This window comes from Erinaceus europaeus, chromosome 20 (genome assembly GCF_950295315.1).
Source record: "Erinaceus europaeus chromosome 20, mEriEur2.1, whole genome shotgun sequence".
Classification (NCBI taxonomy): Eukaryota; Metazoa; Chordata; class Mammalia; order Eulipotyphla; family Erinaceidae; genus Erinaceus; species Erinaceus europaeus.
Genome location: NC_080181.1, coordinates 37,568,665 through 37,593,450, shown reverse-complemented (window position 1 = coordinate 37,593,450; position 24,786 = coordinate 37,568,665). Strand labels below are relative to the sequence as shown.

Sequence of the window (24,786 nt, the reverse complement as noted above, 5' to 3'; positions counted from 1 at the left end):
AAAACACAAGTAGAACCTGAAATGGAATTGGCATATTGCACCAAAGTAAAAGACTCTGGGGTGGGTGGGGAGAATACAGGTCCATGAAGGATGATAAATGACATAGTGGGGGTTGCATTGTTAAATGGGAAACTGGGGAATGTTATGCATGTACAAACTATTGTATTTACTGTTGAATGTAAAACATTAATTCCTCAATAAAGAATTAAAAAAAAGAAAAGCTGTCAGATTTAGAAGATGTGTGGGTAAAAGTAAGTGAACTTGTGTGGGTAAGAGTAAGTGATTGTGTGGGTAAGAGTAAGTAAACTTTCGTTGGCTGGGGGTTAGTAAACTTTCATATGTGTGCGAGTTGGCCAGAGAAGAGTCTACATGCTTTGTAGCAGATTTCTTTAGATGGGTTAAGATAAAATCATTTTACTTATTCCTATAAGTTAGATCCATTATCTTATCATGATTGAATCTGTTACTCTAGTACTAATTCTTGTTCTCTGTTCGCCAGTCGTCCTCAGATTCCTGTTGAGATCCCTCAAACAACTCCAGACAAAAATTCATCTCATTAAATTATTATCAAATAAATTAAATTAAAAAGGAGGAAATTCCATGACCCACTCAAATCTAGAACGATGGGTCTGACAGGGTCAGCACCCCGGAAAACTCTCTTCAAGGAAGAAGAATTTTGGAAGTGGGTCTTGGCATCCTGAGCAGATCTAAATTGGAAACTCTGATTATTGTTATCATTATGTACATGGTAATGATGCTGTGTAATCGGGGAGAACAGCCCCTGTTCCCAGATTAGATACAGATGAACAGGAAATGAGGTGGACGAAGTTATGGGTCATAAAATACATAAAGTTTTAGGAAAAATTCTTAATAATACTTACCTCCTCTTATGAAATATGTTAAAACTCTACATAAAACACTATCTGCTAAGCCTATTACTCAGAAATGCATCACCCCATAAAGTACAACATTTCTGTGTAAAACCGCAAGGCCATCTAATCAAGAAATGAGCTTTACTTTCTGTTCCAGATATTGTTTATGTAAGACTGAAAGATATATAAACTCTCACTGGATGAATAAAAATGGAGCTCAGATTCACCCTCCAACAGAGTGTGGTGTATTCTGTTCTCCCCTGTGCGATTCCTGACCCACCAGGTGGTCGCCTTCGGAGTTCCCTGATCCTTCCTGCTGCTCTTCTGCTGTAGTGGTCCGTCGCACCTATTCTTTATCCCTCTGGGAGTATGGACCCAAGGTCATTGTGGGATGCAGAAGGTTGAAGGTTTGGCTTCTGGAATTGCTTCCCTGTTGAACATGGGCATTGACAGGTCGATCCATACTCCCAGACTGTCTCTCTCTTTCCCTAGTGGGGAAGGGTTCTCCAGGACATATTGGTGGGGTTGTCTGTCCAGGGAAGTCTGGTTGACATCATGCTAGCATCTGGAACCTGGTGGTTGACAAGACAGTTAACATACAAAGCAAAACAAATTATTGACCAATTATGGACTTAAAGGCTGGAATAGTGCAGATGAAGAGTTGGGTGGTCCTCCATTTTGTAGATAGCTAGTAGGTATATTTTAGTTATATTTCAAAGTGCCTCTGGCTATACTAGTTTTTTTTTTTGTTTTGTTTTGTTTTTTGCCTGAGTCTGAAATCTGATATGCAGGTGGATCCTAATTATTGTCTGGGGAGATGTCATGGCTGGCAGAAGTACCAGAAAGCTGGATTGTTGTATGCTTTACATTAAACAGCCAGCCAGCTGGCTGCGCCCAGACAACCCCGCGCACCGCGCCCGCAGCCCCGCAGCCCCGCAGCCCCGCAGCCCGCAGGAGGCTGACACCAGCACACAGGAGCCCGATGCCTCCACACAGGAGCCCGATGCCAACACGCAGGAGCCCGATGCCAACACGCAGGAGCCCGATGCCACCACACAGGAGCCCAATGCCAGCACGCAGGAGCCCGATGCCACCATGCAGGAGCCCGATGCCAACACGCAGGAGCCCGATGCCACCACACAGGAGCCCAATGCCAGCACGCAGGAGCCCGATGCCACCATGCAGGAGCCCGATGCCAACACGCAGGAGCCCGATGCCAACACGCAGGAGCCCAATGCCAGCATGCAGGCCAGCCCACAGGAGCCGGCTCTCCACCGCGTGGCACAGGGCACTGGACGTGTGATCCCTCCATGCTGCTCGGCCACTGCGAGCAGGGCAGCAGACATGGCAGGGCCATGGGGCAGGGCTGCGGCGGCCTATCATGGCCGCCCCCCCTGGGCACCTAGTCCCACACCTTCTACAAAACTGGCCCGCCTGCCCTCTTGCTATGAATTCTGGAACGATCCTGGACCTCCCGGATCCCCGGGCTCCCTGCCGAAACTGGGCACACGAGATCTCCAGCTGCCGGTCCGGTCTGAAGGCAGACAAGCTGGAGTACACAGAGATTTGTGCAGAGATCGCAACCTGCAATTCCTAGAAGTGAAGCTGCGCAGAAAGCCACCTCCGCATGGTGAACCCCCCCCCAACAACTAAGACAGTACATATCTAAATTCGTGTTTAAAATGACATGTCTTCGTAACAAAGGTTTCTCTCCTTGTGTATTAATGACCATGTTTATGTGTATGTTTAAAGTTTGGTAAACAACTTTAAGGCTAAATTCTTACTAGACAAAGTTAAATGAAAAAGGTTTTCAACGTAATTCTCATAAAGATAAAATTAACTTACATTTAAAGTCTAAGGTAAAAATTAGTTAACAAGCAATATATTTTAACTAAGTTGGTCTAAACAAAAGGTTAAATAGACTTGTTGATATGTAAAACTCTCCATTACCTTCTCTATTAGAAATGGTAGATCGCACAATGGCTATGCTAATTATTCTCATGCCTGAGGTTTCCTTTCCTGACTCCATCTTGAATGGGTGTAACAAAAGGTTAAAAAGACGTTGTTGATATGTAAAAGTCTCAAATTCCTTCTCTATTAGAAATATGCTAATAACAAGTTTTGTTTCATAGTAAGTAAATTGCAGCCAGCTGCCTTTGCGACTCTAGGCCGTTCTCCGCCCCCCAGAGGCAAGAAACTACGCCCCCCAGAGGCAAGAAATGTTTTTTTTTAAGCTGATAAAGTTTTGCCCACAGAGGCAGATATGGCCCCCTCAGGCCTTCCCTTGGCAGCACACTGGTTCTTGTTACTTGCTTGCATGTTTCTCCATGCTTGTGCCAGTTTCTTTTTTAAAAATGCCTGTATGATATATGTTTCTTTTCACCCCACACCCTTAATACTGTAGTCATTTAGTTAAAAAGAAAAGGGGGAATTGTTGTATGCTTTACATTGGGTTCTAGTTCTCCCCCGCCAAGAGAATTGGATCAGTCCTGTTAGTTTCGCGGGCCTGCTTGGCCCTGCCCTGAGGAACCCCGCCAGAGTTCCAGAGTTCCAGAGTTGGAGAGTTGCAGAGTTAGAGAGAGTGCTTGCGCCGCTGCAAAGAGACAGCAGAGTTCTGTTTGGTGATTAGTTTGGTTTAGTTTATGAATCGTTGTTCTTGAATAAAGAAATACAGCTTCCCTGCCCAGCCGTATGTCTCTGGTCGTCTCTGTTACCTGCCCGTGAAGCTAGCCCGGCCTGCTGGAGCCTCCGAATTTTAACAACACTGGATCAGGGACGAGAGTAGCTCCCATATATAGGAAAGGTGTATAAATATTGTTGACTGTAAACCCCATCAATTTGATGTGATCTGGGGCCCATATTCAGCTTAAGAGCCTATGTGACCTCTGCATCCCTGTAGATCTGTGCTCACATTTTGTGGTCAAAAGTTGAAACATTCCAAGCTGTCCCAATATCCACCCATCTTCCTCAGGTGTAGCATAGAGTATATTGTCCAGCCTCCCTTCGGAGGATGGAACATTCTACCATTGTTGATCCAGGTTGAGGGCAAGGTCCTATGGGGGCCCACAAAGGGGTCTATAGTGTTGCTCCTGATAGAGATGACCGGTAACAATGGAGAGAGGCATTTATTCAAGGTCTAGGCCCATCATGTCTGTTTGGTAATCTCAGGACTCCCTGAATAGGGCCCCAGCTCATTTTGGTGTTTCTTTAAAAATAGGTGAGGATGGGGTGGGTGGGTGAGGAGAATACAGGTCCAAGAAGGATGACAGAGGACCTAGTGGGGGCTGTATTGTTATATGGGAAACTGGGCAATGTTATGCATGTACAAACTATTGTATTTACTGTTGAATGTAAAACATTAATTCCCCAATAAAGAAATTAAAAAATTAAAAAAAGAAAAAAAAAGAAAAGAAAATGTGAACAACTTCAAAAAAAAATAGGCGAGGAAATGAGATGGCAGGAACACCAGCTGAAGAATCCAGTGTGTGAAGCCTGATTCCCTGACTTCACTGGGTTCAGTGATCCCATCGGCAAACGCTAGAAGAAGTGATCCCATCAAGCTCAGGTTTGAAGGACATGGCTCCCCCCTAGCCCTGCCCCCCCCTTCAGTAGATTGGTGTAGGCCTTCCCCACAGACTGGGTACACTCCAGATCAGAGCGAGGACTGTGTCCTGCCAGCGTTTGTCCGGACCCAAACACCGCTTGGGACAACTCTGAAAAATGGTAGAGGGGACCCGGTGTTGGTGGCGCACCTGGTTAAGCACACACGTTAGAATGTGCACAAGAACCCAGGTTTGAACCCCCAGTCCCCACCTGCAGGAGGAAAGCTTTGCGAGTGGCGAAACGTGGGGCAGGTCTCTCTTTCTCCCTATCTTCCCCTTCCCTCTTGACATCTGGATTTTTCTATCCGATAGCTAAATAATACAAAAAATTGTTGATATGAGGTGCAAATTTAGCTGGACCACCTGCATTTTTGTTTGTTAAATCAGGGCCTTCCACCCTCAATTTCTTACCCCTTTCGTTCCTACCGCCATGTCCTCCTTATTATGGTCCTCCAATTACTCCCCTCTTGGCATCGCTCTGGAAGCCCGGGTTCCTCTCTGCAGCCCCGGCACCCCCACGCCCACCCCAGTGAGAACCCCGTCCCCCAACTTTTCGGCAAAGCCCAGTTCCCAGTGTCAGCCCTAAGGACTCCCAGCCCCTCTCTCCAGGTAGGCCAGGGTTAGCCCTAAAGACTCCCAGCCTGGGCAGGTCCCCCCAGAATCCGCCCCGCCCCGCCCCGCCCCGCCCCGGAGTTCCGGCCCCGCCCCACCGCGTCTCTAGGCCCCGCCCCTAGCGTCTCCAGGCCCCGCCCCGCAGGCGGCGGGCGGGCGCGGTGCGCAGGCGCGGAGGGCGGCGGCGCGGGCGGAATGGGGACTGCAGCGGGGGCAGCGGCGGCGGCCGGGGAGGGGGCGCGCAGCCCGAGCCCGGCTGCAGTGTCGCTCGGCCTGGGCGTGGCTGTGGTGTCCAGCCTGGTGAACGGATCCACGTTTGTGCTGCAGAAGAAGGGCATCGTGCGCGCCAAGCGGCGAGGTAGGGCGCGTCTCGGGCCGCGCGAGGGGGTGGGGGGCGCCGTGTTGTTGGTGCTCCCGAGGCGGGGGTGGGGGGCGCTCCGCGGGTGGCCGCGAGCCGGGGCCACGGGAAAGGTGTCGGCCGGCTGGGTCCCTCGCCCTCACGGCGCGTGGACGCGGCCCTGCGTGCAGACCGGTGCTCTGAGCCCCGCGAGCGGCCTGAGTCACCATGCGCCCTGACGGCTCGTTTCCCGTCCCTGCGTCCTAGGAACTTTGACTGAGTTTCTGCAACTGACTTCTCTCCTGGCCTGCAGACCCTACGCTCCTTCAGCAGCCTCACAGCCCACCGACTTGCCCTGTGCGGGGAGCCCTCCACCCCCGCGCGCCCCTTTCACCCACATACAAAGTCTGTCCCAGTGTCCTCGAGATGGGGGCGCCCACTGTCCGCCCAGAAGGAACGAGGGGCCTCAGCCTGCGCTTGGCCTGGCCCGGGGATCTCTGCTCCAGGCTCTAGCTTGGCTGCTAGCGGTAGGTTGGCAGGTGCAAAAGAAGGAACAGTACAGGTGCTCACTGCCAGGAACCTGGGACAGAGCGTTGTGCTATCTGGTGGCTGCTGGTCCTGGGGCTCTTGATTGGAGCTCTCTGTGGTTTAGACTTAGCCATCTGACTAGGTGACAACTATAAAGGAACCACAAGGCAGCCCACTCCACCCCCAAGTTGAGTCTCATGTAGGTGACTTTATCCCCTTAGTTCACAGTGCGAGCTGTAGCGGTTAATAACTAGCAGTTATTCTTTGCTTGTGTCTGTCAGAACTGAGAGGCCTGGACAGTCGACTGAACACAGGGTGCTTTGGAAGTACACTTAAATACTTTGCTTCAAGAGGAGCAGAGAAAGAAGGACCTGTGCTTGGTAGCTGGATTCAGCTGGATTTGCACAAGAGTAGTTAGGCAGGAACAGGCTGCGAGATAATGGGGTGTGAAAAGTAAACTTATTTAATACTCTGGATTACAGACTTCAGGCAACAGGAGTTTCTTTGGAATTCAGACTTCAGGCAACAGTAGTTTCTTTGCATTAGGAGCCAGGTGGTGCTGCTTTCAGGAAGGTGATAAACCCTTTTACAGTTTCAAGTAGAAATATAAAAGCATGGTCATTTGTTTAAAGTATCCTTTGGAGTGAAAGTATTGCAGTATTATTTGAAATGTAAACAAAATCAAGTGTGACTTTCCAGGATACAGATAAACATCTGGCAGCAACTCCTTCTCCATGAAGTGCTTGTCAGCTGGAGGGGCTTCAGAGATGGGTGAAGTGTTTCACTAAACACACACACACACACCAGCAACAAAGCATAAGCAGTAACCATCCTTGGTAGGTGGAGTGAGAAGGGCACCTCACTTCTGTGATTGTCCTCCCCAGAACCCCCCTGTCCCTGTCTGACTATGTAGACCAGCAACCTGAATTTAAGAGTAGCCTGCAAAACAGCTGGCCAGTCCTGCAAAGATCATAAAAGTCAGAGAGACTGTCATAGCCAGGAAGAGGCTAAGGATACATGATAACAAAATATTAGGTAAAAACTAAGGGAGCCTGCACATAGACTTTAATTATATAAGCCACAATTACTGGGTACAACTAATTTATTATTTCAACTTTGTGCTCATGGAAATGAGTGAATAAGAAACATAAACAAATCCCAAAACAATGCTGAAGAAGAACCCCAGGATTGATGCTATTAATTATACTTTTACTTTACCTCCAAATTAACAAGAGTGCCATGTGATGCACCCAGTAGAGTGCACATTACAGTTTGTTTAAGAGCCTGTGTTCAAGCCCCCAGCCCCCACCTGCAGGAGGAAAGCTTCACAAGCAGTGCTGCAATCGTCTCTCTCTCTTCCACTCTATCTCCCCCTTCCCTCTCAATCTCTCTGTCTCTATCTAAAAATAAATAAATTAAATATTTTAAATTAATTAACAAAACTGGCAGTCTTTCCTAATTTCGTAATTCCCTGATTACCACCACCACTGACTCAAAGTAGCTGGGCTGCTTATAGTAGTAGATGATAGAATCTTGTTATGATTTGCCTAGCAGACACTCATGAAACCCTTTTGACTCATACACAATTGTAGATATTGAGGATATGCTCAGTATACTCCTTCCTCCTCTCCCCTAGACCTTTGTCTACCTTTGCTGACAAGGGGTAGAATTGACCATTCAGAATGACTGAAACGAGACAGGAGTAAAGAGGAGGTAGCTAAGAACTTTGTAACTAACATAGTTTTATGGATCAATCAGGTCTCCCCTGATGGTTTCCTTTTATTATTATTATTTATTATTATTATTTGCTTCTAGGGTTATTGCTGGGGCTTGGTGCCTGCACTAGGAATCCACTGCTCCTGATGGCCTTTTTTTTTTTTTTTTTTTCATTTTACTGGATAGGACAGAGAAAAATTGGGGGTGGAGGTGTGAATGAGTGGTCTGGGAGGTGACACAGTAGATAAAGTGTTGGACTCTCTAGCATGAAGTCCTCCTTAGTTCAATCCCTGGCAGCACATATACCAGAGTAATGTCTGGTTCTTTCTCTCTCCTCCTAGCCCTCTCATTAATAAATAAATAAGTAAATAAATCAGTAAAATGTTAAAATATATTTTTTAAAAAAGGGAGAAAGGGGAGTCAGGTGGTAGTGCAGCTGGTTAAGTGCACATGGCGCAAAGCGCGAGAACCGGTGTAAGGGATCCTGGTTCAAGCTCCGGGCTCCCCACCTGCAAGGGGGTCAGTTTACAAGCAGTGAGGCAGGTTTGCAGATGTCTCTCTTTCTTTTCTCCTCTCTGTCTTCCCCTCCTCTCTTGATTTCTCTCTGTTCTATCCAACAGCAATGACAATGATAACAATAATAGTAACCACAACAACGATAAAACAAGGGGAACAAAAAGGAAAAAAATAGCCTCCAGGAGCAGTAGATTCCTACTGCAGACACTGAGCCCCAGCAATAACCCCTGAGGCAAAAAAAAATGGAGAAAGATAGACACCTGCAGACCTGCTTCACCACTTGTGAAAGGTGGGGAGCCAGGGGATTCTTGCATGGGTCTTTGTGCTTAGTACTTATGTGTGTTTAACCAGTGTGCCCAGCACCCCCCCGGGTATTTTTAAATTTTTTTTATTAATAATAAAGATTTTATTAATCAGATCACTGCTTTGTTCTGGCTTATAGTGGTGTCAAAGATTGACCCTGGTATCCCAGAGCCTCAGGAATGAAAGTCATTTCTGCATAACTACTATGCTATATCCTTGGCTATGATAGTTTCTTGCATTGTTCAAAAAATAAAAAATAACACTGAAAATTTCAACTTTAAATGAATTGTCAAGTGCTGCACCTTCAGTGAGTTTCGCTTCCAGGGAGCCAATTTCCGGCATACTGCTGCTCATACTACCTGAAGATAGACATCTGATCCTTGGTATTCTCAGTATTGCTTAGAACAGTTATTTATTTATTTATTTATTTATTTATTTTTTACCAGAGCATTGATCAGCTCTGGCTTATGGTAGTACAGGGGGATTGAACCTGGCACTCTGGAGCCTCAGGGATGAGTCTCTACATAACCATTATGCTATCTACCCCCATCCCTTGTTTAGAACAGTCTTTAAAAAAATATTCTTGGGCCTGGTGTTTGCTCACCTGGTTGAGTGCATGTGTTATAATCCACAAGGACCTGGATTCAGGCCTCTGGTCCCCACCTGCAGGGGGAAAGCTTTGTAAGTGGCAAAGCAGTGTTGCAGGTGTCTCTCTGTCTCTCTCTTTCGGTCACCCTCTTCCCTTTTGATTTCTGTCTGTCTCTATGCAATAAACAAGTAAAGATAATAAAAAAAAAGATGGGGAGACGAAGAGATAGCTTATGCTGCCATGATAGCAAAAAAAAAAAAAGATTTTTTTTTTTACTGGTTGGGGGGGAGACACACAACTCTGGTGATGGGAATGGTGTGAAATTATATCATTATAATTTTGTAAATCATTAATAAAATGGCAAATAAATAAAAATACTTTTACTATGTTTTAATATTTTATTTACTCATTTATTAGACAGAGACAGACAGAAACTGAGAGGGGAGGTGGAAATAGAGAGGGAGAAGAGAGACACCTGCAACACTCATGAAGCTTCCCTGCCTGGAGGTGGGGGGACTAGGACTTGAACCTGGATCCTTGTACATGGTAATATGTGTGATCAACCAGATGTACCACTGCCCAGCACTGAACAATCTTGAAAATATGATTCTTTCAGATATGTTGGGATTAACTAGATCATAGGTGAGTTTAACTAGGCAATAGTTGAGCATACACCATTAGTCAGAATTGTATGATTTTACTACTTACTGTTTCTTCAGTGTTTGACATATACTAAGCAGTGTTCTGAGCTCTATATATGCTGTTATTTATTTATTGTCCTTGCTAGGGCATCACCACCCTGAGGTTAACTTTTTCAGCTATGGAGAGAGGGAGAGAAGGGGCCCGGTGGTAGCACAACAGTTTAAGAGCACATGGCACCAAGCGCAAGGACCAGCATAAGGATCCTGGTTCAAGCCTCTTGCTCCCCACCTGCAGGGGGGTTGCTTCACAAGCAGTGAAGCAGTTCTGAAGGTGTCTATCTTTCTCTCCCCATCTGTGTCTTCCCCATCTCTCTTGATTTCTCTCTGTCCTATCCAACAATAACAGCAATAACAACAAGGGCAACAAAGTGGAAAATGGCTTCCAGGAATAGTGGATTCATGGTGCAGACACTGAGCCCCAGAGATAACCCTGGATTCAAAAACGAAAGAGGGAGGGAGAGAGACACAGCATGGAAGCTTTCCCAGTGCTATACTTGTAGGCAGTTTGCTTATTTCCCTACATATGGACATGGAAAACCACAAGTCCTTGGTGAGGCTGTAAAGAAGTCAGACCCCAGGGGCTGGGTCGTAGTGCACTTGGCGAAGCACATATAGTAAAGTGCAGGGACATGCACAAGGATCTGGGTTTGAGCCCCAGCTTCCCACAAGCAGAGGGGACGTTTCACAAGTGGTGAAACAGGTCTGCTGGTGTCTATCTATCTCCTTCTCTTTTAAAATTTTCTTTAAATTTTATTTATTGGTAAGAGACATAGAAAAATTGAGAAGGGAGGGGGAAGATAGAGAGGGACAGAGACAGAAAGACACCTGTCACACCACTTCACCACTCATGAAGCTTTCCCCCTGCAGGTGGGGACCAGGATTTGAACCTGAGTCCTTGCACATTGTAATGTGTGCACTTAACCAGGTAAGCCACCACCTGGCCCCTTTCTCTTTCCCTATCTCCTCCTCTCTCAACTTCTCTGTCCTATCCAATAAAATGGGGTTGAGGGATGGCCTCCTCCAGGAGCAGTGAATTTGTAGTGCCAGCACCTGGTGACAAATAAGAAATCAGAACTCTTGTGCACCGTTGGTGAAGATAATGAAATTTGATATGAAAACCATTGTGGTAACTGCTTAAGAAAGTGAACAAGAGAATCACCATGTGATCACAGGCACAGGTTGGTTTCACCCCTACAGCCTTGTGTGTCTTCAGTTTCCACTGCTCCCGTGGACCTTGAGATATGGGTGTGTCAATGCCTTTCAGCTCCTGCTGCCCTCTGAGACTTGTGACAGGATGACCATTTTACTCAACTTTGTTCCCTGGGTCTTGGCTCTTCAAGTTGAGGCACACTTGTGGACTTTTGTAAAGACAGGTACAGTTACCCACAGCAGAGACACAAGCGACCCTCTGCATATGAGGAATAACACCACTTCATTTATTGGTTATGCTGGTGGGATCAGGTAGCTTGGGCCTTTAAGAGCCTGGACCCCCTGTTTTGGCAGCACACTTCCTTTTTTTTTTTTTTTTTTTTGCCTCCAAGGTTATTGCTGGGGCTTGGGGAATCTACTGCTCCTGGAGACTACTTTCCCCCCTTTTTTGTTGCCCTTGTTTTATTGTTGTTGTGGTTATTATTATTGTTGTTATTGATGTCATTGTTGCCAGATAGGACAGAGAGAAATGGAGAGAGGAGGGGAAGACGGGGGAGAGAAAGACAGACACCTGCAGACCTGCTTCACAGCTCCTGAAGGGACCCCTCCTGCATGTGGGGAACCAGGGGCTTGAACCAGGATCCTTATGCCAGTCCCTGTGTTTTCTGCCATGTGTACTTAACCCACTGTGCTACTGCCCAACCCCCAGCACTTCTGTTTTTATAGGTTAAGAGCCAAAGAATAAAAAGGGAGGGCAAAGTGGGCTTACAAAGGCAAAAAGCAAGATTAGGGAGAGCTGCACCATTGCACCACACAGTTTCTTTCTTATCTCCAAAGCCAGGTGCCTGCCTTGAGGCGGGGGCACTGAAGTTCCATAACCACAAGTGGTGGGAGTAGTGGAGAAACTCCCCAGGGTCTTGTGCTCTCTGGCTGGACTGACAGACAGGTCTGGGGCTTCTCCTCTGCACATCTAGGCATGCTACAGGAATTTAGCTAGTCAGTTTTTTTTGTTTTTTTTTTTAACTGAAGCACTGCTTAGCTCCGGCTTGTGGTGGGGAGAGGGGATTGAACCTGAGACTTAGGAGCCTCAGGCATGAGAGTCTCTGCATAACTATTTTGCTATCTACCCTCTGCCCCTGCCTTTTCACTTTCACTAATGCACTCTAACAATGAGTGACTGTGGACAAGAAGGGTGCAGCTGAACTTTATATTGTGTGAGACAATTTTAGAGCTCTTTTCAAATTATCTAAAGCTGATCTTATAGCCTCTACTAAGTGACAGTAATGGAATTCCTGCTAGATTGGAAAATCTGTAACTCTACCAAAGAACTTGGTGAGAATAGTGCAAGAGAGAAGGATTTGAGTGTGTTCCTGGCTCACTTGCCACTCTCTCCCTGCAAACGAGAGAGAGAGAGAGAGAGAGAGAGAGAGAGAGAGAGAGAGAGAGAGACACTGCATCTATGAGGTCCTTAGGTTGACTGGACTTAAGATTGCAACAGGAGCTAGAGTCATCTGGATTCTGACTGGATTCCAACTGGATTCCAGACAAAAGAGTGAAGAAGCAGGCTTCTTTCCTTGTCTGGAATGCTGAAAGAACTGGAAGCTCTGGCTTTTGGTGGTGCTGGAAACTGAACCTGGATGGGCCTCAGAGCCCCAGGCAGAACTCTTATGCTGTCTCCCAGCCCCTTCTCATAATTCTCTTTGCCTGCTGAGTTATCTTCTCTCCATCCACTCACCCCCCTTAATTTTGTATGCATTTTCAGTTCTTTAAGATTTGGGGGTGCTTTGTGCATGCATGACTTCACTACTCCCAGGCTGACTTTTTCTTTTACTTTTTAAAAAATTTTTATTTATAAAAAGGAAAACACTGACAAAACCACAGTTGTACCTCTTAAGGGGTACAACTCCACAAAATTCCCACTACCAGAACTCCGTATCCCATCCCCTCCCCTGATAGCTTTCCTATTCTTTATCCCTCTGGGAGCATGGACCCAGGGTCATTATGGGATGTAGAAGGTGGAAGGTCTGGCTTCTGTGATTGCTTCCCTGCTGAACATGGACGTTGACACGACATACTCCCAACCAGGCTGACTTTTTAAATTGTTTTTATTTCAGCTAGAGAGAGGGGGAAAGGAAGAGAGTGACAGATACCACAGCAGTATTTCACCATCTGTGGAGCTTCCCACAATACCCTGGTATTGTGCTGCTCCCATATGATATTGGGGCTTGAACCCAGAGCCTTATGCACGATCATGTGCATGCTCTACCAGGTGAGCTGTCTCCCAGGTTCCCCCACTCCCCCTTTAAAATATTACATTTAAAAAAAAAAAACATTTATTTAGCCACCAGAGTTATCACTGGGGCTTGGTGCTGGCACTACGAATTTACCACTCTCGGTGGCCTTTTTTTTTTTTTCTTTTTATATATAGTTTAGAGAGAAAGTCAGAGGGGGTGGAGAGAGAGAGTGAGAAAAAAACAAGACACCTGTGGACCTGCTTCTCTGCTCATGAAATACTTCCACTGCAGTTGGGGAGTAAGGGCTCAAATCTGGGTCTTTGTACTTGGCAATGTGTGTGCTTCACCAATTGCACAAACACCTGACTCCTTTAAGTTTATTTTTGTTTTTTTGTGTTTTTTTAAATATTTATTTATTCACTTTTGTTGCCCTTGTTGTTTTATTGTTGTAGTTATTATTGTTGTTGTTGTTGGATAGGACAGAGAGAAATGGAGAGAGGAGGGGAAGACAGAGAAGGGGAGAGAAAGACAGATACCTACAGACCTGCTTCACCGCCTGTGAAGCGACTCCCCTGCAGGTGGGGAGCTGGGGGCTCAAACCAGGATCCTTACGCCAGACCTTGTGCTTTGCGTCACCTGCACTTAACCCGCTACGCTACTGCCCAGCTCCCCCTTGAGTTTATTTTTGACCAGAGCACTGCTGGTACTGAGAGAGTTCCTTTCTTAGGGTCCGACGTAAGTTTTGCTTGAAACGAATTTTAAGAGAACACAGATGTGCAGTTCTAAATTTGTCCTTTATTGGGTTCCTACTTCACAAACATGCAGTGCAAAGACCCTTTCCCATGCTATTAGTGCAGTGCATTCCAGTTCCACATGTATAAACTTGGTAAAAACAAAGTGTCCTTGCTCCCTAGGACCCCTTGTGCCCTGCATTGTCCCTCAACAGTACTATTGGCATTGCTTGGGACTGAACCTGGGATCTCTTGCTTATAGGTACTATGTGCTATTGCTGCTCTGTTTCCCCAGCCTCCAGTCCCTTACATTTATTTTATTCTTTTTAATTATTATTATTATTATTATTATTGCCAGAGCACTGCTAAACCCTGGCTTCTGGTGGTGCTAGAAATTAAACCTACAACCATTATGCTACTCCCCCCTCTTTTTTTTTTTTAATGGCCACAAATTCTTTGTCCATTCATTTTATTTATTTATTTATTTATTTATTTATTTATTTTATTTTATTTTTCATGGACCTGTATTCTCCCCACCCACCCACTCACCCCAGAGTCTTTTACTTTGGTGTAATACTCCAATTCCATTTCAGGTTCGACTAGTGTTTTCTTTTCTTTTTTTTTTTTTTTTTTAATATTTATTTTATTTATTTATTCCCTTTTTTTAATTTTTTTTATTTAAGAAAGGATTAATTAACAAAACCATAGGGTAGGAGGGGTACAACCCCACACAATTCCCACCGCCCAATCTCCATATCCCACCCCCTCCCCCGATAGCTTTCCCATTCTCTATCCCTCTGGGAGCATGGACCCAGGGTCATTGTGGGTTGCAGAAGGTAGAAGGTCTGGCTTCTGTAATTGCTTCCCCGCTGAACATGGGCGTTGACTGGTCGGTCCATACTCCCAGTCTGCCTCTCTCTTTCCCTAGTAGGGTGGGTCTCTGGGGAAGCTGAGCTCCAGGACACATTGGTGGGGTCTTCAATCCAGGGAAGTCTGGCCGGCATCCTGATGACACCTGGAACCTGGTGACTGAAAAGAGAGTTAACATACGAAGCCAAACAAATTGTTGAGCAATCATGGACCCAAAGCTTGGAAAAGTGGAGAGGAAATATTAGGGAGGTACTCACTGCAAACTCTAGTGTACCTCTGCTTTCTTACTTTGGTGCCATACTCCAAACTCAATCAATTTCTGCTTTGCGTTTCTACTTCTTTTTTTTTTTTTTTTTTACATGCATAACATTCCCCAGATTCCCATTTAGCAATACAACCCCCACTATTTCATTCATCATTTTTCATGGACCTGTATTCTCCCCACCCACCCACCCACCCCAGAGTCTTTTACTTTGGTGTAATACTCCAATTCCATTTCAGGTTCGACTTGTGTTTTCTTTTCTAATCTTGTTTTTCAACTTCGGCCTGAGAGTGAGATCATCCCGTATTCATCCTTCTGTTTCTGACTTATTTCACTCAACATGATTTTTTCAAGGTCCATCCAAGATCGGCTGAAAACGGTGAAGTCACCATTTTTTACAGCTGAGTAGTATTCCATTGTGTATATATACCACAACTTGCTCAGCCACTCATCTGTTGTTGGACACCTGGGTTGCTTCCAGGTTTTGGCTATTACAAATTGTGCTGCCAAGAACATATGTGTACACAGATCTTTTTGGATGGCTGTTTTGGGTTCCTTAGGATATATCCCCAGGAGGGGAATTGCAGGGTCATAGGGTAGGTCCATTTCTAGCCTTCTGAGAGTTCTCCAAACTGTTCCCCACAGAGGTTGGACCAATTGACATTCCCACCAGCAGTGCAGGAGGGTTCCTTTGACCCCACACCCTCTCCAGCATTTGTTGCTGTTACCTTTTCTGATGTGTGACATTCTCACAGGAGTGAAGTGATATCTCATTGTTGTCTTGATTTGCATTTCTCTGACAATCAGAGACTTGGAGCATTTTTTCATGTGTTTCTCGGCCTTTTGGATCTCTTCTGTGGTGAATATTCTGTCCAAGTCCTCCCCCCATTTTTGGATGGGGTTATTTGTTGTCTTGTTGTTGAGTCTGGCAAGCTCTTTATATATGTTGGTTATTAAACTCTTATCTGATGTATGGCATGTAAAGATCTTCTCCCATTCTGTGAGGGGTCTCTTGATTTGGGTAGTGGTTTCTTTTGCTGTGAAGAAGCTTTTTAATTTGATGTAGTCCCATAGGTTTATACTTGCCTTAGTCTTCCTTGTAATTGGATTCGTTTCATTGAAAATGTCTTTAAAATTTATGCGGAAAAAAGTTCTTCCAATATTTTCCTCTAAGTATCTGATAGTTTGTGGTCTAACATCCAAGTCCTTGATCCACTTGGAATTTACTTTTGTATTTGGTGAAATACAGTGATTCAGCTTCATTCTTCTGCATGTTTCAACCCATTGTTTCCAACACCATTTGTTGAAGAGACTCTGCTTCCCCCATGTAATAGTCTGGGCCCCTTTGTCAAAGATTAGATGTCCATAGGTGTGGGGCCTCATTTCTGGACTCTCAATTCTATTCCACTGGTCAGTGTGTCTGTTCATGTTCCAGTACCAAGCAGTTTTGATGACAATGGCCCTATAATACAGTTTGAGATGTGGCAGTGTGATGCCTCCGGTTCTGTTCTTTTTTCTCAAGATCGTTTTGGCAATTCTAGGTCTTTTCTGGTTCCAGATAAACATTTGTAGCATTTTTTCTATTCTCCTAAAAAATGTGCTTGGGACCTTGATGGGGATAGCATTAAATTTGTAGATGGCTCTGGGTAATATATTCATTTTGATGATGTTAATTCTTCCAACCCATGAACATGGAATATCTTTCCACTTCTTTGTGTCTTTTTCAATTTCTTTGAGTAGTGACTCATAATTTTCAGTATACAAGTCTTTCACTTCTTTGGTTAGGTTTATTCCTAGATATTTTATTGTTTTTGTTGCTATAGAAAAAGGAACTGCTTTCTGGATTTCAATTTCTTCTAACTTAGTGTTTGCATAGAGGAATGCCACTGACTTTTGAATGTTAATTTTATAGCCTGACACATTACTGTATTGCCTGATGATTTCCAAAAGCTTCTTGCTGGATTCCTTAGGTTTTTCCATGTATACTATCATGTCATCTGCAAATAAGGAGAGTTTGACTTCTTCTCTTCCAATCTGTATCCCTTTAATTCCTTGCTCCTGCCTGATTGCTATGGCAAGAACTTCCAACACTATGTTGAATAGTGATGGTGATAGTGGGCAGCCCTGTCTAGTACCTGATCTGAGGGGAAATGCTTCCAGTTTTTCACCATTGAGTATGATGTTGGCTGTAGGTTTGCTATATATAGACTCCACTATCTTCAGGAATTTTCCATCTATTCCTATTTTTTGTAGTGTTTTGATCATAAAGGGATGTTGTATTTTGTCAAAGGCTTTCTCTGCATCTATTGATATGACCATGTGGTTTTGGTCTTGCTTTTGTTGATGTGGTGGATCACATTGATTGATTTACGTATATTAAACCAACCTTGCATGCCTGGGATAAGCCCCACTTGGTCATGATGAACAATTTTTTTGATATACTGCTGTATCCGGTTGGCTAGAATTTTGTTCAATATTTTTGCATCTATGTTCATCAGAGATATTGGTCTGTAGTTTTCTTTTTTGGTTGTGTCCCTGTCTGCTTTTGGTATCAGGGTGATGTTGGCTTCATAGAAGCTGGCAGGGAGTATTCCAGTGTCTTCAATCTTCTGGAAGACTTTTAAAAGTAGAGGTATTAGTTCTTCTTTGAAGGTTTTGTAGAATTCATTTGTAAAACCATCTGGTCCAGGACTTTTATTTTTGGGAAGATTTTTGATAACTGTTTCAATTTCATTAGCTGTGATGGGCCTGTTCATGTTATCCACTTCCTCTTTACTTAGTTTTGGAAGTTGGTAGGTATCTAGGAAATCATTCATTTCTTCCAGGTTCTCTAGCTGGGTGGCATATAGTTGTTCATAGAAGCCTCGCATGATATGTTGAATTTCTGCAGTGTCTGTTGTGATTTCTCCTCTTTCATTTACTATCCGATTTATTTGGGTCTTCTCCCTTTTTTGTTTTGTGAGTCTGGCTAAAGGTTTGTCGATTTTGTTTACTCTTTCGAAGAACCAACATTTACTTTCATTGATCTTTTGTATGGTTTTCCTATTCTCAATGTTATTTATTTCTGCCCTAACTTTAGTAATTTCTGTCCTTCTGGTTGCTTTAGGATTCCTTTGTTGTTCTTCTAGGTCTTTGAGATGTGCAATCAGGCTGTTTATTTGTGCCTTTTCTTGTTTCCTAATGTGTGCTTGTATAGCTATAAACTTCCCTCTTAGGACTGCTTTAGCTGTGTCCCAAATGTTTTGATAGCTTGTGTCTTCATTTTCATTGAACTCTCGAAACATTTTGATTTCTTCCTTGATTTCCTCTTTGACCCAGAAGTTGTTAAGAAGTGTACTGTTGAGCTTCCACATTTTGGCACTGTTACTAATCTTTTGTTGATTGTTAAGTGTTAGTTTAATTCCACTGTGGTCTGAGAAGATGCTTGGGATGATTTCAGTGCTCTTGAATAGGCTGATGCTGTCTTTGTGGCCTAACGTATGGTCTATCCTTGAGATTGATCCATGTGGATTTGAGTATAATGTGTATTCCAGTTTCTTGGGATGAATGACTCTGAAAATGTCCAATAGTTCTAGTTTATCTATCTCTTCATTTAGCTCCCTTATGTCTTTACTGATTTTCTTCCTGGATGATCTGTCAAGTTGAGATAGTGGGGTGTTGAAGTCCCCTACTATGATTGTGTTACTGTTAATATATTGCTGTAGCTCTTTCAGTAGAAGTTTGATGTATTTAGATGGCTTCTCATTGGGTGCATAGATAATAATTGTTAAGTCCTCTTGATTGACTGATCCTCTGAGCCTTAAGTAGTGTCCATTCCTATCTTTTTTAATCTTATCTATTTTAAAGTCTATCATGTCAGATATGAGAATAGCTGTTCCTGCCCTTTTTTGTGGGCCATTGGCTTGAATGATAGTTTTCCATCCTTTCACTTTAAGTCTGTGTTTGTCTTGTTGACTTAGGTGAGTGTCCTGTAGACAGCATATTGTTGGGTTGTGTTTTCTGATCCATCTTCCTACTATGTGTCTTTTAATAGGTAAATTCAGGCCATTGACATTTATTGATATCAAAGATTGAAGATATTTTAACGCCATTCTTGTAGAATTTTAGAGTGTTTTGATATATGTCTTATTTGTGGTGGTCTGACTGTTTATAGGAGACCTTTCAGAACTTCTTTCAGGGCAGGCTTGGTGATGGTTGCTTCCTTCAACTGTTGCTTGTCTGAGAAGGTTTTGATGCTTCCATCTAGTCTGAATGACAATCTAGCAGGATATAGTATTCTTGGCTGAAAGCCTTTCTCATTGAGCACTCGATAGATATCTTGCCATTCTCTTCTAGCCTGTAGTGTTTGTATGGAGAAGTCTGCTGCTAATCTTATGGGTTTTCCTTTGTAGGTGACTCTTTGTTTTTCTCTTGCAGCCTTGAGGATCCTTTCTTTATCCTTATTCCTTTCCAATCTAAGTATGAAATGTCTTGGTGTCTTTAGGTCTGGGTTAATTCTGTTTGGGACCCTCTGGGCTTCTTGAATCTTTATGTCTTTGGTGTTGTCTAGACTAGAGAAATTTTCAGCTATTATGGCCTGGAGAACGCTTTCTTCCTCCCCTTCTCTTTCTTCCTCTGGTAAGCCAATAATGCGTATATTGTTTCTTTTGAAGTCATCCCATAGGACTCTGTTGTTGTTTTCAGCATCTCTTAATTTCTTTTTGAGATCTCTTACTTCTGTTTTAGTTGTCTCTAATTCATCCTCAATCTTGCCAATTCTGTCTTCATCCTCATTGATTCTATTCTCTCTGCCCTCTACTGCTTTCTGGAGTTCATCTATTTTGTTGCCCTGCTGTGATACTGTTTTAGCTTGTTCAGCTAGTTGCCTTCTTAGCTCAGCGATTTCAGCTTTCAGCTCTCTAATAACCATGAGATAATTAGAATTTTCTTCCATATTCTCATTTGTTGTTCCTGCATTTCTGATTACAATTTTTTCAAATTCTTTACTCACTCCTGTTATTATTTCCTTAGCTAATGTTTGGATGTTGAACTCGTTGTTTTGTGTTTCGCCCTCTGGAGGACTTTTAGCTGGACTCTTGTCCTGGTTCGAGTCTCCAATATTTTTTCTTGTTGTTTTAACCATTTTAAATAAGTTAACAGTTTTTTCAATCCCTGAGTTGGAGCTCAGTGGTGTAAAAGCCTTTTTTTTTTTCCCCTGTAGGCTATTGGAGCCTGAGGGCTTTTAAACTATCAATAGGCTTCTTAGCTTAATCACTGACTCCTGACCAAGAGATAAAGCAGGGTGTGGCAGAGATAATCCAGTAGTTATGCAAAGAGACTTTCACAGCCCCTCAGCTGTGCCACCGAGGTATAGGTCTTCTGAGTTTCCCGGTTAGATCTCTGTGCCCTGGTGTCCCTCCCTGTTGCTGCTCCAGATTCTGAGGGTAGTAGCAATGGAGACTCAAAGTTGCACTTGGTTAGTCTCTGGAGAGTCCTTTCCTCCCTTCAGCTGTCCCCTTGTTGGTGGAGCAGACTGAAGGTGGTGTCTCCACTGGCAAACTGTCAAACTGTTAGCAGCCACTTAATCTCTCCTTAGGCCCCTCTCTCCTCTCTGTCACCAGCCACGCGTGTTTGTACTCACGGGTGATTTACTGGGTTTCTGTGGTCATTCTAGTCCTGTCTTGTTTCAGTCCGGGTGGTCTCCTTTGGTATTCCTAGTTGGTCCGGGAGAGGAGAGGAGAGGAGAGAAAGCAATCTGCTGCTCATAGCTCCGCCTCCGGAAGTCCGAGAGTGTCCATTCATTTTAAATGCTTGTATTTGCATATTTTGGAGTACATACAAAAAATAGTTACTTGGAATCTTCAGTTCTCTGAATTACAGTACATACTTAATTGGGAAACAAATGAAATCACAGGGCTTCAAAAAATAGTTTAAAAGAAATTATCCTGTAGCTGGGGACAAAAAAAAAAAAAAAAACGAAATTATCACTTGTTGTTAAAATTACGTGGGGCGCCATTTGTTGTTAAAATTTCGGAAGGCTCTTGCCGGGGCAGCTAGCTTCACGGGCGGGTAACAGAGACGCGGAGACAACGGCTGGGCAGGGAAGCTGTATTTCTTTATTCAGGAACAACGATTCATAAACTAAGACAAACTAATCACCAAACAGAACTCTGCTGTCTCTTTGCGGCGGCGCAAGCACTCTCTCTCTTACTCTCGAACTCAGGAACCCTCCAACTCTGGAACTCAGGAACTCTCGTACTCGGGAACCCTCTGAAACTCTGGCACACTGGAACTCTCTTACTCTGTAACCCTGAAACTCTCGAACTCAGGAACTCAGGAACTCTCGTACTTGGGAACCCTCTGAAACTCTGGCATACTGGAACTCTCGAACTCAGGAACTCTCGAACTCAGGAACCCTCTCTTGGGGTTCCTGGGGCGGGGCCAAGCAGGCCCGCGAAATTAATAGTACTGATCCAATTCTCTTAGCAGGGGGAGGGCTAGAACAAACCAATGTAAAGCATACGACAATTCCCCCTTTTCTTTTTAACTACTGTCTTCTAATTTTATTTATCTTTTTAGATATTTATTTATTATTTACCAGAGCACTGATCAACTCTGGCTTATGGTGGTGCAGAGGATTGAACCTGGGACTTTGGCGCTTCAGGCATGAGAGTCTCTTTGCATAACCATTATGCTATGTACTTCCGCCCCCCCCCTTTTCTTTTTAACTAAATGACTATAGTATCAAGGGTGTACGACAATCACTATAGGTGTGGGAGATAGCATAATGACTGTACAAAAAAGACTTTTATGACTGATGCTCCAAAGTCTTAGGTTCTATCCACCATGCCACCATAAGTCAGAGCTGAACAGTGCTCCAGTATTTACACAAAAGGGAGGGGGGCTATGCAGTGACACACCTGGTTAAACACGCACATTACAGTGCACAAGGACCAAGGTTCAAGCCCCTGGTCCCCACCTGCAGGGTGAACGTTTCACAGGTGGTGAAACTGGGCTACAGGTGTCTCTCTTTCTCTTTCCCTGTTTATCAGCCCCCCTCAATTTCTGTCTATCCAATAGTAAATAAAAAAAAACATTTTAAATATTTGTTTTATTTATTTATTCCCTTTTGTTGCCCTTGTTTTATTGTTGTAGTTATTATTGTTATTGTTGTTGGATAGGACAGAAAGAAATGGAGAGAGGAGGGGGAAGACAGACAGGGAGAGAAAGATAGACACCTGCAGACCATCTTCACCGCTTGTGAAGTGACTCCCCTGAAGGTTGGGAGCCAGGGCTTGAACCGGGATCCTTATGTGCCACCTGCACTTAACTCGCTGCGCTACAGCCTGACTTCCTAAAACAACATTTAAAAAAAATGCCGCTAAAGACTGGAGAGGAGTATGGTGGAGAGGAAAAGTTCACATTAGGAATTTGGCTTAACACTATGGCTCAGATGTTCAATTGAGTTTTTTTTTTCCCCCACTCCCCCAGAGAAAAAGTACTCATTTTTAGACACTTCCCACTTATGTGCCTACTCCCTGTAATCTTGGTCCAGCAAACACATCAAAAAACCCACTGGAAAAGATTTTTATAAAAAAATATCAGAGGGAATCGGGCGGTGGTGCAGCGGGTTAAGCGCAGGTGGCGCAAAGTACAAGGACCAGCGTAAGGATCCCAGTTCGAGCCCCCCATCTCCACACCTGCAGGGGAGTCACTTCACAGACGGTGAAGCAGGTCTGCAGGTGTCTGTCTTTCTCTCCCCCTCTCTGTCTTGCACTCCTCTCTCCATTTCTCTCTGTCCTATCCAACAATGACGATATCAATAACAATAATAATAACTACAACAATAAAACAACAAGGGCAACAAAAGGGAATAAATAAATAAAAGAATATTAAAAAAAAAACAAATATCAGAGAAAAATAAGGCACTTGGGGAGAATTATAGCTTCCATCTACTACATGGGCATCATTCTAGACAGAGTAAAAGATTGTTTAGATTCTCAAGTAAATACAGTAACAGAAAGTGTTTCTTTTTTATTTTTTGCCTCCAGAGTTATTGGGGGCTCAGTGTCTCCACTACAAATCTGCTGCCCCTGGAGGCCATTTTTTTCCCCATTTGTTGTTCTTGTTGATCATTGTTGTTGTTGCTGTTGTAATTGTTGTTGTTATTGCTGTCATTTTTGGATAGGACAGAGAAATCAAGAGTGGATGGGAAGACGGAGGGGAGAGGAAGATAGACACCTGTAGACTTGCTTCACTACTTGTGAAGCAATACCCCTACAGGTGGGGAGCCAGGGGCTCGAACTGGGATCCTTACTGTGGTCCTTGCACTTGTGTCATGAGCACTTAATCTGCTATACTACCACCCGGCCCCCGGAAGTGTTTCTTTTTTTAATACAGAGCCCAAAGCTTTAATTAGCCAAGTTCTACTGCAGTAGATATAAGGACCCAAGGACTTTAAAGTGGGGAGACTGGAAGGTTTTGAAAGTGGACTGAGTGGAGAATCCTTAAACAAATAAAAATAGAATTACCTTGTTATTCAGCAATACCACTCAGGCATTTATTCAGAAGGCATTGAAACACTAATTCAAAGGGACATATGCACCCCTGTGTTTATAGCTACATTATTCACAATAGTCAAAGAGGGGAAACAGCCTGATTGGCAGAAGAAGTTATGACATATATATTACATGGACTATCACTCTGTGATAAAAAAAGATGATATTGTGTCCTTTTGGGGCAAAAATGGATGGAACTGGAGGTGATTATGCTTAGGGAAATAAATAAAGAGGTGAAAGACAACTACCAGTTGGTTTCACTCATATGTGAAATCTAGAGATCTGATTCACATGCCCAAAAAAGAATAGAAGCAGGGCATCGGGCGGTAGTGCAGTGGGTTAAGCGCACGTGGTGCAAAGTGCAAGGACCAGTGTAAGGATCCCAGTTCAAGCCCCTGGCTCCCCACCTGCAGGGGAGTCGCTTCACAGGTGGTGAAGCAGGTCTGTAGGTTTCTGTCTTTCTCTCCCGCCTCTGTCTTGCCCTCCGCTCTCGATTTCTTTCTGTCCTATCCAACAACAAACAACATCATCAACAACAATAATAACTACAAAGGCTGCAACAACAAGGGCAATGTCGTTTTCGACGGGTTAGGTTGTTTTCGCCGGGCTGGCTTCACAGGCAGGTAACAGACGACCAGGGACTCATAGTTGAGCTGTAGGCAGTATCTCTTTATTCATGCAGGACGCAGCACAATCTAAGACGAGCTAAGCTAAACTCAAGGTAAAGTACTCTAAAACTCACAATGCTGTCTTTATATATACTTGCCAAGTAGGGTGGAAACAGGATGTGACATAGAGAGGGTGGAGAGAAAAGTGACTGGTGAAAATCAGAGTGTGACAAAGAAGGGGCAGAGCAGGCGAGAATCCTATCACTGAACCACAGTGCCCTGGAGGGAGGGTGGAACTTGTTAACAGTGGTTATGTAAATAGAATAGTGTTAAGCAGGGGGGATTTAAACCAAATGAAACAGAAGGGGTCTCATGCATACCAACAATTCCCCCTTTCTTTTTAACTAATGGCCATTGTGGGGTGAACAGAAACCTATATCGTACAGGCATTTTCAAAAGAACTGGCATAAGACATGGAAAACAAAATAGGCGAGCAGCAATAACCAGTGTGATGCCAAGTGGAGCTTTTCTTGCCTCAAAGGTCAAGGCCTAGCAGGCGAAAGGGCATTTCTTGCCTCTGGGAATGCTTCATGCCTCTGGGGGCATCTCTTGCCTCAAA

General features: G+C 44.1%; 1 protein-coding gene across 2 annotated transcripts in view; it reads left to right on the top strand.

Moving 5' to 3' along the window:
• The first annotated feature begins 5,236 nt into the window (after positions 1–5,236).
• NIPA1 (NIPA magnesium transporter 1) overlaps positions 5,237–24,786 on the top strand; it is a 66,038-nt gene continuing 46,488 nt past the window's right edge. For both annotated transcript variants that reach the window (XM_060179241.1, XM_007533886.3), the window contains exon 1: positions 5,237–5,444. In XM_060179241.1, the coding sequence (XP_060035224.1) occupies positions 5,282–5,444 (163 nt within the window). In that variant the 5' untranslated portion in view covers positions 5,237–5,281. The remainder of the gene's footprint in view (positions 5,445–24,786) is intronic.